The sequence below is a fragment of the Pongo pygmaeus genome, chromosome 8, assembly GCF_028885625.2.
Source record: "Pongo pygmaeus isolate AG05252 chromosome 8, NHGRI_mPonPyg2-v2.0_pri, whole genome shotgun sequence".
In the NCBI taxonomy this organism is placed as follows: domain Eukaryota; kingdom Metazoa; phylum Chordata; class Mammalia; order Primates; family Hominidae; genus Pongo; species Pongo pygmaeus.
This window is the reverse complement of record NC_072381.2, coordinates 55,751,627-55,767,021: the sequence shown is the minus strand read 5'-3', so window position 1 is coordinate 55,767,021 and position 15,395 is coordinate 55,751,627. Positions and strand designations below refer to the sequence as shown.

At 54.5% G+C, this 15,395-nt stretch overlaps 1 protein-coding gene across 11 annotated transcripts in view; it reads left to right on the top strand.

Annotated features, from left to right (window-relative positions):
• LDB3 (LIM domain binding 3) overlaps positions 1–15,395 on the top strand; it is an 81,724-nt gene that overhangs the window by 34,755 nt on the left and 31,574 nt on the right. For 9 of the 11 annotated variants that reach the window (XM_054435361.2, XM_063669873.1, XM_063669872.1 and 6 more), the window contains 2 exons: positions 2,564–2,733; positions 3,200–3,236. In XM_054435361.2, the coding sequence (XP_054291336.1) occupies positions 2,564–2,733; positions 3,200–3,236 (207 nt within the window). Of the gene's footprint in view, positions 1–2,563; positions 2,734–3,199; positions 3,237–9,910; positions 10,685–15,395 lie in introns of those variants that run through there. The other 2 variants (XM_054435366.2, XM_054435367.2) reach the window with 1 other exon arrangement.

The window sequence follows — 15,395 nt, the reverse complement described above, 5'->3', positions numbered from 1 at the left end:
GGTGTGTGGGTTTGGTGGGATGTGTCTGAGGACCAGTGGTCAGCCCACGTGCTCTGTCCACGCTCCTCCTCACACCCACCTGTCAGCCAAACGACATCCCTTGCAGCCTTTACAGGCAAGTACTTGTCTCTTGGGGTTTGTCCAAATAATGTCACTGTGGTCACAGAAATCACAGAGTAATGACACTCATGCTGCAGGCCCAGGCTGGGGGTGCATACCTGTGTTCTCCTTGCCAAGCTTTGGGGTAGCTCCCCCCGCCTTTCCTATCTGCACTGGGACAGTGTAGACCCGGACATTAGAATCCACACTGGGCCATTATTCAGGGCTAGAAGGTGACAAGGTAACCTCTTGGAGGCCACTCCCCAGAATCCTCATGGGAAATGTATCTGCAGGAGCCAGTGCCTGCCATGACCACCCATGGGAGGGGAAAGATGAATCAGATTGGGGGCTGCACACAGTGAAGCAAATCCAGTGGTGACCTGATGTTGTGGTGACTGTGGAGTGTTTTCTGGGGCAAGAAGAACAAGCTGAAAGTGGGTCCAGAGAGTGGACTCAGGCCAAGGGCCAAGGACTGCAGGACCTGTTCCATCTTCTCTGCATATATTCTCCCTGAGCCTTGGTGTCATGAAAGGCACAGCAGTTTCCTCATCTGACTCCCAGTCTTGGTCACAGCAGCAACAAGAGTCCCTGGTCTTTGCACAGGGTTGTGGGAAATGAAGCCAGAAATGCTCTCTTGAACTCTTGGAGCCAAGAAAGGCACAGGGGAGCTCCTCCTGGGCACATTCCAGGGAAACAGCAGCAAACACCTTCCACCTGCTCTCTGGATTGCAAAGCTCTGTAGAGAGGCTCAAGGGCCTTGCATCCACACATTCCCTCACCCACTGCACAGTTCACACTCCCTCCTTCCCTCCCCTCCCAGTGAGTCAGGAGCCAGGACCAGGGAGACCTGGTTGTGCCTTCCTGTTGCCCATCTCACCCAGACCTTAGGAACCTTTGGGACTCCTCCCTATGCCAGAAATGGTCTGTCCCAGCAACAGCAAGATCCCACCCTCTCCTTTGCTCCCTGGGCAGCTGCAGGCTCCTCCCTGGCTGGACCCTAGAAGCCTCTGCTGGTCTTTCCCAACCGATCCCAACCACAGGCTGCCAGTACCTATAGCTCTCTGGGCCAGGGCAGGGCCTTCAGGGAAGCCAGGGCAGCTCCACCCAACCTCGATCACCGTTCCCCACCTGTGCTCTTGTAGCCCACCCTGAGCCAGACCCAGGGACCAGTCCTGGGAGACAAGGTCAGTTCCCTGTCACACTCCTTGCAGGGAGCGTATAAGACATGGACAATGGGGAGGTTCCTCCCAGCCAGCCAGCCCTCTGGGGGAAAGGGAGAGGCAGGCAGGAGACTGCTGGACAGGGCATCTCTCCAGGCATAGGTCCAGGGCCTCCCACTGGGCAGAAGTAGCCTTCTTGAGCCCTGTGACTGCAGGGACCCTAATGGAAAGGACACAGGGCTAGCAGCCAGGAAACCTAGGTTCTCACCCAATGGGGCCCCTATCTGCTGTAACCTGGAGCTAGCTGGCTGGCCTCTCTGGACCTCAGCTTCAGCATCTGTAAGAGGAGAGGGCTGGGCCAGCAGTCTGTTACTGTTGTGGGCTTCACCTGAGCCCTCCCAGGCCTCCGAGAAGGTGGGCTTGGCGGCTTGGTCCTTCGGCTCTCCGGCCAGGGCGGGTGGGCTGTAAGGCTTTTGACCATGGCCTGCACTGCAGTCTGATTCAGGCTGGGAGGCACTGGACCCAAGGGGCTCTTGGGTCCCTTCTGGCTCTGATGTAGGATTTGTTTGTTCAGCCAAGAGTTTTGGGCACCTATCACGTGCCAGACTCTGGGAGCCTAAGGGAAGGTCACCTGGTCCTCCACAAAGGGCTGCACTTCTCTGGGACAGAGGACCAGTGGCTTCCATGCAGCCCCACTCCCAACTTCCCTAGGCCAGAAATCCCCTGTCCCTACAGGCCATGCCAGGGCCGTGCCTTGCTGCCTTGTTTCTTACCACTTCCCAGCAGAGTCAGCCTACTCGCACTGAGCCCAGGGCCCCCAGTCCTTTTCCAGGGCAGTGACAGCATTGGCAGCTCCTTGTTTGGATCCAAAAGTGTGAGGAGGGCAGGAAATGGATTCTGAGGAATCTTCTGGGTCCCCCAAATGGCCTCTCTCCAGCCAGCCCCAAACTCACGGCCTGCTCAGGGAGGTCAAAGAAGACCTGTTCTGTTTCCTCCCTCCGTAAAGGGGATCTGGGGGTGGAAATGTCTCCGGCCTAGGCCTGGAGTTAGCACTGGGGAAGGGCAGACCTGAGGGATCTGAGCCTCCTGTCTCTCATGAGGGAGGGGAGTCACTGCTTCACTGCAACCAACCTGAGCACTGAGGGCATGGTCATGCCCATATCTCAGGTTCTCAGACAGCAATGGATAAAGGCAAGGTGGGGACAGAACAATAGGGGCCACCAATGGGCATGGAGCAGGGACCCAGCAGGGTGGGAACTGGGCTCCAGCCTAGCCCTCGCCCACGGCCTCTCTCTGCATTGCAGGAGCCTCCCTATTAAGGACCTTGCCGTAGACAGCGCCTCTCCCGTCTACCAGGCTGTGATTAAGAGCCAGAACAAGCCGGAAGACGAGGCTGACGAGTGGGCACGCCGTTCCTCCAACCTGCAGTCTCGCTCCTTCCGCATCCTGGCCCAGATGACGGGGACAGAATTCAGTGAGTGCAGGCTCTCAGGGTGGGTGCAGAGAAGGGAGATGCTGAGGGGCCACCAGGGGCCTGGGCCCAGCACTGCAGAAGCCAGGGAGTCCTGCTACCTGCCCTTGAAGGTGGGCCAGCCTTGATGGTTTGTCAGCAGCTGGCAGGGCTCCTTCTGGGCCTCTCGGGCAGGCAGTCCGGTGAGAGCAGTCTGCTCCAATGCCAACTCCAACAGTGGGCAGCAGGCTTGGTGTGCAACTTCCAGGCGAGATGACTGCCCAGGGCTGGGATGACGCCCTCTCAGGCCACCCCCTGACTCTTTCCCAATGTCCTCTGGGGCCTCTGCCCAGCACACAGTGGACAGGTAAAGGGGCAGTCACCATGTGGGGTCTGGCTGAATCCTGGGGACTCAGTGCCCACTGAGCCCCAGCAACTTTCCTTGCTGTGTCTCCTGTGAGTTCCCTGACCAGTTCCTTTCTACCAACAGTGCAAGACCCTGATGAAGAAGCTCTGCGAAGGTCAAGGTAAGCGCCTGGACTCAGGCTCTGTGGCCTTGCCCTCTAGCCCCATCCCTCCCCGGGCAGCCCCCAGGTCACATCACTCATGGAAGGGACCTCTCAAGTTCACGGATTTGGAAAGCCTGGCCTGCAAAGGGCTCCAGCTGACACTAGCTTGAGGCAGCATCCTGGGTCAGTGAGGCGGGCACCTGAACCCGAGTCTCTGTCCTCCAGGCCCAGGCTACAAGAGCGAAGGCTCTGGGCTCTCCCAGCTTCATCCCTGGGCAGGGGGCAGGGCTGCTTTGGCCTTTGCTGGGCTGTTGAGAATGAGGGCATCTTCCCTGTGAGGACACCCAGCTGGCCACCTTGCCCACCCACTCATCTCAGGGCCTGTCCCCCTATGATTCTGAATGCTAGGCACTGGGAAACAGGCACACAGCGGGCTGTGCTGGACATGAATGCCTGACCCCTGGACTCACCTTGTCCAGACCCACATTGAGGTACCAGTTCTGTAAGTTGCTCAAAGCAAAATAGTTGCTGAAATAAAAGAACAAGCCCTGGACATGAGGATGGGTTTGTGCCAAGCTGGGGGTCTTAGAGCATGGTTTCCCCATCAGTTGCAGGTCTGAGGCCACAGCCACCAACCTACCATTGTGGCCCATCAGGTGCTCATAGCATGAGGTGGGCATGAGGGGGGCATGCCATCCTGGAACTCACTGGAACCCGCTAGGGCCTTCCATGGTAAGGAGTAGGGCTCATTGTGATTGTATGTACACTTCCGGTAGCAAATATGTCATCTGAATGTTCTTCCCGGCGCTGTCTGCCTTGGGCCAGTGCATCCTGTGGCAGCCTCTGTGCAAGGGGCTGGGGCTCAGAGGCACCCTCCCATCCTGGGCCAAGCTTTCTGTACTTGCTAACCAGCAGGCCCAACACTCAGTGGCCATGTGACCTGCGCAGAGTAGGACTCTGGAGCCAGCTTAGACTTGTTGTGGATTTTATTTTTGAACCAACGCTTTTGCCAACTCAAGTTGCTCCCACTTTTTGGCCAGGCATCCAAGCCTAAGGTGGGGTCCTCCCAGGCCTGCTAAGGATGGCATGCAGTCCCAATAACAGTTCTTAACCCTTCAGTGCCTGCAGGGCATCTAGAGAGTCCACGATGAAGCGATGTTTGATTTAGCACAAAAGTTAAGCTCCAGCTACTTTAAGTGCTAGAGCTCTCAGCTCTCCCCTCCCGCTGTGCTCCGCTGTCCCTGCGTGCTGCTCCCATGCTTGTCTTGCCCTCCTCTTAGAAGCCACCCATGTAGCTGCTTCAGTGAGCAATGCAAATGTTCCCAAACATTTGATAAAGGAGCCTTTAAATCACACACCCCAGAGCAAGTGGCTTCAAAATCCCCCTGGGTTCCTTCCAGCAACAGGCCAGCAGGGGGCCTTTTTTCTCCCTCCCCTGAGACCCAGAGTCCTGCCCTCCTGGCTCCCGTCTGGTTCCTTAATGTTCTGCTTCCCTCCGGTATGCAAGGCAGTCAGCTTGTGCCTCATTAACCAGATGTCATCAGAACAGGAAAGAGCACTGTGGAAGTGCATTGCAGCAAACTTTTGTCTTTTCTTTGCCCTGGAATATTTGCAGGCTCTGCAAAGTTATTGAGTGAGGAGAGCACAAAGGCAGTGTTGAAGGTGGTCCCCAGGCCTCGTCCTTGGCCTTCCCCTTCCCTCCTTCAAGGAGCATCTCTTGAAGTTTGTTCTGCCTGGTCTTGAGGGTAATTGAAGGGTGGGAGAGTAGTCCTTCCACCAGTGGCCTAACCCCATGAAAGCTTGGTTCAGCCTCAGCAAAAGGCAGCTTTCGGAGCCTCTCCCCCAGCTACAGCAGGGTTTCATCCTAGGGAAATCTGGGAAGAGGGCCTGGGAAGTGGCTCCAGTTGACTTCCTCCCTCAGTCCCAGGCAACTTCCCTCACCCCATCAGCACCTCTCTGGGGTCTCAGGCCCTGCAGTGGAGGCTCTGAAGCACCCAGCCAGCCTCTGCCCAGGTCTGGAGGGGCTCCTCTCCCTTCTTCTGACTTTAATTTCTGGAGAGTTGTCCTCATGGGCAGAGCCACCCATGTCACTGAATCCCAAGCAGCGATCCCATGGACCCAGAGGCGGGTGCAGTGGGTGTAGCAGTTCTAATCTGTCTGTGATTGAAGCCTAAAGCAGTGTCTGTGATCACTGGTCATGGCTGGGGCCCCAGGCTCACCCACCTCACTATCTGAGCAGAAGGGAACATGCCTTGTCCCACCCTGGTCCAGGCTGGTCAGGGGTCTTGCTCCTCAGAGGCCTGAGCCACACTTCTATCTGTCCCCACTCCCAAGTTCGAAGCTGCACCCCTAGACTCTCCTGGCCCATCTTGTTGGCTGACAGCAGCCACCTTCTCTTTCTCCTCCCAAATCCCAGCGGGGATTCTCAGGGTCTCTCTTGAAGGCTGAGTTTCCCCAGGAAGGCTTCACTGTAAACTGCTTCCAAGTGTCTCACTCCAGCAGAGCCTGGGTTTGCCAAGCCTGTGCATGGTGACACCTACACAGTCTTATGCCCATGCAAAGGTGCTTTCTCCTTCCTGGTGCTGTGTGGTGAGAAAGTTAGTGGGAATGTTGAGTGAGTAGTATCAGGCATTCTGCACCAGGCAGGGGCTCTGGGACCTCAAGGTCAAGTGTGAATCCACATGTCAAGAAGACTTTGCAAACTTTCCCTTCACCTCCATCACTGCTCTGCCTCCAAGGTCCACCCCCAGAGTCCCAGGGCAGCTCACAGCCCTCTTCTCCTCTCAGGTCCTGGCTCCTGATGGTATCTCTGTGTCTGGTAGCATGTAGCTTCCATCTGAGGCTCCAGTGCCAACCTGCTGGCTAGCCCAAGACAGAGTCTAATTTCCAGGGACTCTTTACAGGTGAGGTGGGGGAGGCCTGAACAGCCCAGGCATCAGCTATGAACTTCCCACCCTGGAAGGACCAGGCACCTTAGGAAACTGTCCAGGTAGGCTTGAACATCAGCCTTCTGCCTACTTCCACATGGGAACTACTCTAGTAGGTATAGGTGACGCTGTGGCTCCCCAGTTTCTATCGGAGGTAACTGAAATAGTGCCTCCATCCCACAAACTGAGCCTCTAATCTCAGAGTCGTTGCCACAGCTTCCTTCTGACTTTGGAAAGGCATTCTAGGGCCCTGATCACCCAAAAGGTCAGATCCACATTGGGCAGCCACGTTGGGGATAGGGGTGGGGACAAGGCAGGGCTTGGATCTGCGAGACATCTGGATCCCACTGCTTGGGGAAATCACCCAGGATGTAGCCCAGCATGTAACCCAGACATGCCCCTGATCCCTTATAAGTGCAGCCTCTATGTTTCCCTGATGCCTGCCTGGGTAAAGAGCTCTGCATCTCCCCATCTTTCCAAGCGTTAGGAACAAAGCTGATCTTAGTGAAGAGTCCCTAGAGGAGCTGAAGGTGCATCACATAGTCCTTTCCATCCCAGATCATGTAAAAATCCTTCCATGCCCATTTTCTATCATGCAGCCATTAAGCTTCTTCCAACAAAATGCCAGGGCTCACTGGCTCCCCCTCTTCCCTCCTGCAGCCTCTCAGATGCCCCCTTCCCTCCCTCTGCTGCGCAGTCTCTCAGTTTCGCACCCCCTGCAGCCACCTCGCTTACACGCTGCACAGCATAGGGCCCTCCTGCCAATGGGTGCCCCCGCCAATGGGCCCCTTGTAAGAAAGCAATGAAAAAATTACCTCTCTTTTTTCGATTTTGAGTCCCTGGTGTTCTGCCACCCTAGCGAGTTTGAAAACCACAACTGGAGCACCAGGGATGTTGCCCCAGGTGCCGCTGCCTGAGCAGCCCCTGGGAGGTGGTCTTTCTTGCTCTTGTTCTCCTGTCTCTTTTCCTCTCTCCTGTGCCTTCCTCTCCTGGCTCCTTTCCTTGGCTAGCTGAGGATTTTTAAACAGCTTCAAGTAGAGCATGCTCACTAGATCGGACTCTCCAGGACTGTCCCTGTCCCTGTCACTAAGCACTAATGACAAACTATCACCCAGCCTCCACAGGCCTTGCTAGGACTTGACAATTTACAGGCAAATTGCCTGTGTCTGATCTTGTGCCCCTGTGTTCTGGGTAGTGTCTACGGGATGGTCAGGACTGTTTGTAGTGCTGTCAGCAGGACTCAAGGAGCCCCGCCACATGGCCTTTGCTCGTGCCATCTCCACCCCTTTACCCCAACCTCAGATAGGCAGGTATGTGGCAAAGGAAGAAGACGCTGGCACTTAGATTGTGATTCTGCCCCTGAGTTTCTGTGTGGCTTTAGGTCATTCATGTGACCTCTCTGGGCTTCAGCTTCCTCTTAGTATAAGGAAAGTTCAGACTAGACTGGTGGTTTTCAAATATGTTATATGTTAGCAGTGGGTCCCTTTTGTCAAACAGTCTTAGACAGAGACCCAGTATGCAGGATTCAAGGGGTAGAGAGAGAGAGAGACTGCCAGGTAAAGCAGGTGCAGAACCGAGGACCTCTGTGAGTGTGGGGACATGGGGGCCAGCCCCGATGACTGTTACTGTGCAGAAATAGAAGGCCAGCACTGCCACATCTTCTTTTCAAAGACTTAAAGTTGCTCTTCCTGATTTTTATATGCTAGCAATTCACTTTTTTTTTTTTTTTTTTTTTTTTTTTTTTGAGACAGAGTCTTGCTCTGTCTCCAAGGCTGGAGTGCAGTGGTGCGATCTTGGCTTACTGCAACCTCCACAACCCAGGCTCAAGCAATTCTCCTGCCTCAGCCTCCTGAGTAGCTGGGATTACAGGCATGTGACACCATGCCTGGCTAATTTTGTATGGTTAGTAGAGATGGGGTTTCACCATATTGGCCAGGCTGGTCTTGAACTCCTGACCTCAAGTGATCCACCAGCCTCGGTCTCCCAAAGTCCTGGGATTACAGGCGTGAGCCGCCGTGCCCGGCCAACTTCTTTTTTTCTTTTTCTTTTTCTTTTTTTTTTTTTTTTTGAGACGGAGTCTCACTCTGTCGCCCAGGCTGGAGTGCAGTGGTGCAATCTCAGCTCACTGCAACCTCCGCCTCCCGGGTTCAAGCGATTCTCCTGCCTCAGCCTCCCAAGCAGCTGGGACTACAGGCGCATGCCATCACACCTGGCTAACTTTTGTATTTTTAGTAGAGACGGGGTTTCTCCATATTGGCCAGGCTAGTCTCAAACTCCTGACCTCATGATCTGCCCGCCTCAGCCTCCCAAAGTTCTGGGATTACAGGCATGAGCCACCACGCCCGGCCAACTTCTTAATTAAATTTTTTATTTTGAGATATTTGCAAATTCAGTGCAGTTATAAGAAATAATAGAGATCCCTAGTTCCCTTTACCCAGCTTCTCCCAATGGTAGCATCTTGCAAAATGAAAGCACAATATCACAACGAGGATACTGACACTGATAGAGGCAAAACACAGAACTTCCCATCACCCAGGATGCCCCATGCTGCCTTTTTATAGCCATACCCACTCCCCTCTAGCACCCACCCACCTCCTGAACCTCTGGCAACCACTAATCTGTGATCTGTCCTCCATTTCTATAATTTTGTCCTTTTCAAGAATGTTATATAAATGGAATCATACAGCATGGGACCATTTAAGATTGGCCATTTTTAAATCAGCATAATTCCTGGGGGTCACCCAAGTGGTTGAGTATCCCAATAGTTCATCTATTCCCTTTTATTGCTAAGAAGCATCTCATAGTATGGACTCAGAAATTAATTTTTAAATTGAGTTGGAAGCACCGTACAGGTTAAACATACTGTGTTTGTGGCTGGATGGGGCCCTTTGCCAACCAGTGGGCACCTCTGGTCTGGTGGATGTGATCGGCCCTTCCAGCCTGGAAGGCCTGGATTCTGACGCCTGTGGCACTGGCCTTTCTCAGGTGCTCTCTTCCTCCATTCATTCCCACATTTCTGGCTGCTGCTTGCCTGCTCTGCACTGTGCCCTCAGCTGAGCAGGTGTGGGTTTAGCCCCAAGAGGCCCCACTGGTGGGAAGTGGCCGGAAGTCCTGGCCCTGTATCTGTGACAGTGACCTTGTGAGTATGTGTGGGTATGCACACAAGTGCCCAGGCTGTGCTCAGGCCTGGCGGGCAGGGGCGGGCAGGGGCTGTGTGCAAAGTCTTCTCTCTGGGGACAGTGAAGGCTTTTCGAGGCCAGGGCAGCACAGGGAGGGGGCAGGTCTGCCCACCAAGCCTCATCACGGGGGATAGGCGCTCCTTCTTCTTGATGCCCAGCTAGGGGACAGAGATCATGCGAGGTGCACCTGTCTATTTGGTTCAACCCTGAGAGCTCACAGCCAAAGCAGCCCTGCCCAGCCCTCACTACATGGACCAGGGAGGCCCCCTTTGCTCAGTCTGCCCTCAGGGCCATTAGCCAGGTCCCTTCTCCACGGCCCCCAACTCACTCAAGGCAGGGACTTCAGTCCCTCCATCCTGGTCCCCAAGATTCTGGGTCTTCCCCTAACCCAGGCCTGACCTGGGTTACAATGTACCCCATGGATTGCATAGCTTCTCCAAGCCCATTCCCTCCCTCCCATGCCCTCTGCCCCACCTGTTAGACAGGGGAATGGTGAACACATTCCCTAACTCCTTTCATTCTTCCTCTCTTCTCTCTCTCTTTCTGTCTCTGTCTCTGTCTCTTTCTCTCTCTCTCTGTGCCACAGGGAAAGGTTTGAAACGGAACGTAACAGCCCACGTTTTGCCAAATTGCGCAACTGGCACCATGGCCTTTCAGCCCAAATCCTTAATGTTAAAAGCTAAAAGGCTGCCTGGAATCTCCCCACCCCGACAGGCTGGACTCCCTCCCTCCTTACCCCCACACAGATCTGGCATGTGAGCCCCACGGTGATGCTTGACAATGTATAACTGTGCTGGGGGCACCTCTGATGGCCAACTGCAGCATTTCTGTCCTCTGCCCACCCCAGAGCTGATGCTGGGGCCCAGCCCCCTGCAGCTCTGTACCCACCAAACCTCCCCAGGGCAACCCTTGCCACCCCCCAAATAGCCCATAGCCCAAGCCCCTGCCCTCTGCACAGGGCCTTAGCTGTAGACCAGAGAGGGCAGGAGGGGTTTGCTGGCATAACACCCCAGAACCAAGGGAAATGGATGGGCCGCTGCTCAGTTTCCCACCATCCTCAGCTCCTGGCCTCATCCCCTCCTAGAATGAGTCACCTGTAGATCAGGGTCTGGGGAAGAGGCTGATCCCTGGTGCTGCCCGGCTCCCTCGCTGCCGTCTGGAGCTCAGGGCAGCCCGGAATAGGGCTCTTTGAAGAGGAAGTGGAAGCCCCAGGGTAGATGAGGCAGAGACCCCTCCTGGCAGTGGTGAGGTGGGGGCATGCACCCTCCTTTCTGTACCGTGTGTGCTGGCTCCATAGTTCTCTCTTCTGTACATATAAGCATGCTTGTTCTGAAATAAAGAAGATTTGAAGTGAACCTCACCAAGCCCCAGTCATGCTGTGCCTGTTTGTGTCCCACCCAAGAGGGGCTGTGAGGGCATGATCTGGGACAGAGAGAGGACAGGCACCATCAGAAGAGGGGCAGGGGCTGTGTCCACCGGTCCCAGGACCCAGCGCAGCTCTGGTCCTGCTGCTCTCCTGCCCCACAGGTTCCGAGCCCAGCTGCAACCCAGGGCGGGAGTATGGCTGGTGGGAATCCGTGCTGAGGCCTATTGGGCAACCTTAGTCACCCACAGGACAGTGTGTATGGGAATACTCGAATGCCCCCGCCTCTCCTCCCACACCCTGCGGCAACCAGCAGACTGAGCCATTGTCCTGCCCCGCCCCCATCAGAAGGCACCCGCAAGCTGTTCTCACAGGAAGGAGCTACTTATGCTCGATCCTGGTCCAGAGGCGAGAGAAGGGCTCCAGTGGGCACACCTGGGCTAAGAAGCCGTTCACAAGGGAACTCGGGGGCCAGGGCTGGGGCTCAGGGGAAAAGAGATGGAAGGCAGCCCTGGCAGATTCTTGCTCAAGTGGCAGGAGGCAAGAGGGCTGGGAAGGCTTCCACCTGGGTCTTGCTCCCAGCTCCCACCCACCTGTGGCCTTGTCCTAGTCCTGGGCATTTAGGAAGGGCTAGGAAGGGCAGCGGCAGCCAAAAAGATCCCAGCCAGGCCTCAGGCTCATGTCCTGCTGAGCTGTGAGCCACTAGCTAGCACCCCATTCACCTGACCCAGGCCTGACCACTTAGAAAGTACCCCATGATGGCAAAGCTTCTCCAGGCCAATTCCATGTCCCTGATTGCATGAAATCACAGGCTGAGGACATGAGAGCGGTGGCACTTACATTAGAAGCAGATGCTGAGGCCCAGCCCTCAAGGCTGTCCTGCCTTTTCTGTGGCTGGGCTGGCCAGAGCCCTGCGCCCATTCCTGCTGCCTGAGCAGAGGCCTTCCCTCTGCCTCCAGGAACCTTAGCAATCTCACCAGGAACTGTTGGTGTTTGAGGCCGCTCTCTATTGCCCATCCACCCTGAGATGCTCCCTAGAGCCCCCTGCCAACCTATTCTGGCCTCCCACCTCATCCTGCCTCCAGCAGTCTGATGCCTGGGTCAGGCAGGCTTCATCCCGCTGCCTTCATCTAGGCCTCCTGGAGCACACCCATATTTGGCTGATGTTTTACAGAGGACTTGCAAGGCCCAAGGGTGGGTTAGGGGCAGGGGTCTGCCAGATAGAGAGAGGTCCTGGGCAATGGGTATCCTGAGGCTGGCAAAGGACCTCAGCCAACCACTAAGAGTTGGCGGGCTCTTGGACCCCTGATCCCAGACCCCAGCCTGTCGGAGCTCTCTTGGAGCCACCTAGTTGAAGCCCTGCCTTCCCACCTACCCCAGACCCCTTCACGTAGTGCCCTGGGGAGCTCCAGGCTGGGTTCCATCTAAACCCCTCGGTATAAGCAAGAGAGATGTCCTTATTCAGCATCCGGTGTCTGTGGGCATTTGTAGAGTTGCCTGACTACTATGGGTGCTAAAGGAATTGGAAAGGGCGGATGTGGCTATGTTCCCAATGCAAGGTTGATCATGTATAGTCCAGAGACAGGGAGCATCCTTCCAAGTGGTGGATCAAAGAAGGCATCCTGGAAGAAGAGGTCAGTGTATTTTATCTTCAGGAATGTTTAGAATTAGGGTAGAAGCAGATACAAAAGGCTGGACAGATACTCTAAGCAGAACAAGCAGAGGTGCTGATGAGAAGTGGTGTCCCAGAACCCCAAGTTAATCATTTTAGTTGGAATGCAGAGAATGCAGAGGATGTCATGGTTAGTAGTGGTCTGCATCTAGACTCCCAGGCCATGGGATTTTGAATGCATTCTGAAGGAAAGTGGAACTAGCAAAGGCTGTAGGGCACCTTTCACACTATGGCTGATGAGGTGTTCTTCACCTAGACCACAATGGCAATGTGGGCCCTGGAGTTGCATGGAGCATTCCTGGGGCAAAGTGATGCAGCTCAGGGTTCCCCTGAGCCATAGTCACCAGGCAGCAAGGTGGAACGTAGACTAGGTGGGTGGCAGCATGAATAATTTCAAGACCAACCACCTGACTGGCATTCTATCATCACCCAATCAACAGAGATTTTCATGCTCCACCATCTTAACTAACACAAGTAGCATCATTACCCCCATAGTGGCAACCACCCCTTCAGCACTGTCAGTACCAATCACAAGGCCCCCACCATCACCAACAGTTCTGACCCAAGCCCAGTGACAACAACCCCAAGGCCCAGCATCACCACCACCACCATCCCCATCCTTTCCAGACATAATATCATAGTTATCAATAACAGCATCAACCAAACCCCACCATTCCCACCACCAAGGGCCACCATGGAAGAGCAGGGGCACACAGTCAACATGCTCCACCTTGATGCTGACCAGACTGAGGGAAGAGATAAGCTGAAAAGGGGACGATGGTCAGGCTGTGTTTCTCCTGGCCACGCCAACCCCCCATGGAGCCATGAGCATTTGGGCCTAGTTTGGTTTGATTTGGTTTTTGCTTAGATGTTTAAACTGAATTATGACCAAGGCAGGAGTTAACTGTAGACCTTAGATCAGGCAGGGGTGATCTCACCAGCACTGTCTTTAGGAATGAAGCCAGGGCCAAGTAAGTTCTCCACAGTGCTTGCTCTATGATGCCCCCTTCAGGGTGCTTCTGGGGGCTTGTGGAACTTCAGGCAGGAACTGACCTGGAATAAGAGCCCAAGATCCTTCAAGATACCCTTTGATGCCTCCTCTGCCTTCCCTAGGCCCTGGCTTCTTGGTGTCTTTAGACAGTGTGCTAGAGAGGATGCCACTCAGCAAGAACCCCAAGCAGCAGGCTCCCTTACGTGGATACCCAGGTATACCTGGTGGTGATCATTGTCCTGGTGCTGTGGTCAATGATGAATTTTCCTAGGGCCCACATCCAGCTCCAACTTCATGCCCTGGAATCCGGGGTTCATTTGGAGCTCTGGCTGGGGAGAGCAGCAGGTAAGCTGGCCTAAGAGTGAATTGGAGCCAAGGAGACAGGCAAAGCCAACTTCCTATTCATCCTGCAGAATACTGTCCCCAGCCTGGACACTGTCATTGTCCTTGTCCTGTGCAGTGTCCTCATTTCCCAGCAGCCTACTGGAAGTGTGGTGTAGGGCCATGGAGAGCAGATCAAGGAGATCAGTGTTCTGTGTCAGCCTGAGCCTTCCCAGGCCATACCTGCCCACACTGAGAGGAGGGTCTGAGCAGCCAGCTCAGTGCTGTGGCTACAGAGACTGCAGCTACTTCTCTGAGGCAGTCACATCACCGGCATGGCTTCCAGAAGCGAGGTTCTTTCATAGGTGGGTTCGTGGAAGGGCCAGGGCCAGGCACGGCTGCAGGCCTGCAAGCTGGGCTGCCCAAGAGTGCCTCCCTGAGCATTAAGTCAGGAAAGAGCTGGGCAGGATGTAATCACTGCTCTTGCCCATCCCAAAAGCTTCCCACGCAGTCATGGAGAAGGATGGCACTCTCTCTCCCATGGGGGCAGTCAACCTCAACCTTGCCACTTCTCCAGCTCCATTCTTCCACGACCCTGTCACCATATTTCATGCCCTTTTTATCATATACCTCACCAGATGGAGGAAAGTAATTCAGTAGTGCTTTTGCAAATAGCTGAGGGCCCGCTTGCATTCCTATCTAGGGCAGACCCCTTTAGTGCCAGCTACTCCAAGTGTGGCCTACAGACCAGCAGCATCAGCATCACCTGGAAGCCTGTTAGAAAAGTGGACTCTTGGCCGGGTGCAGTGGCTCACGCCTGTAATCCCAGCACTTTGGGAGGCCAAAGCAGGTGGATCACCTGAGGTGAGGAGTTCGAGACCAGTCTGGCCAACATGGTGAAACCCCAACTCTACTAAAAATACAAAAATTAGCCAGGCATGGTGGCTCATGCCTGTAATCACAGCTACTCGGAAGGCTGAGACAGGAGAATTGTATGAACCCGGAAGGCAGAGGTTGCAGTGAGCCGAGATCGCGACATTGCACTCCAGCCTGGGCAACAGAGCGGGACTCCGTCTCAATTTAAAAAAAAGAAAAAAAAAAGAAAGAAAGAAAGAAATGTGGACTCTCAGCTCTGCCCCAGACCTACTCAACTAGGATCAACTTCATTTTAACAGAATCCCCAGGGGCTTCAAGCACACACGGAAGTTTGCAAAGTGTTATAGTAGTGAGGCCCCAAGCCCTTTTTTGCCATTTTGCAGCTTTGTGATGTTTTACTAGAGACACAATCTTTCTGGACCTCAGATTTCTCATCTACAAAATGAGGGTCACAATCCCAATGGCTCAGGGAGGTTTAAATGATAAAATGGAGTAATAGGGTAATTTCTTTTTTTTTTTTTAAGATGGAATTTCGCTCTTGTTGCCTAGGCTGGAGTACAATGGCACGATCTTGGCTCACCGCAACCTCTGCCTCCCGGGTTCAAGGGTTCAGCCCCCCGAGTAGCTGGGATTACAGGCATGTGCCACCATGCCCAGCTAAATTTTTTTTTTTTTTTTTTTTTGAGACAGAGTCTCACTCTGTCGCCCGGGCTAGAGTGCACTGGTGTGATCTCGGCTCACTGCAAGCTCCATCTCCCGGGTTCACGCCATTCTCCCGCCTCAGCCCCCGAGTAGCTGGGACTACAGGCACCCGCCACCACGCCTGGCTAATTTTGTTTTTGTATTTT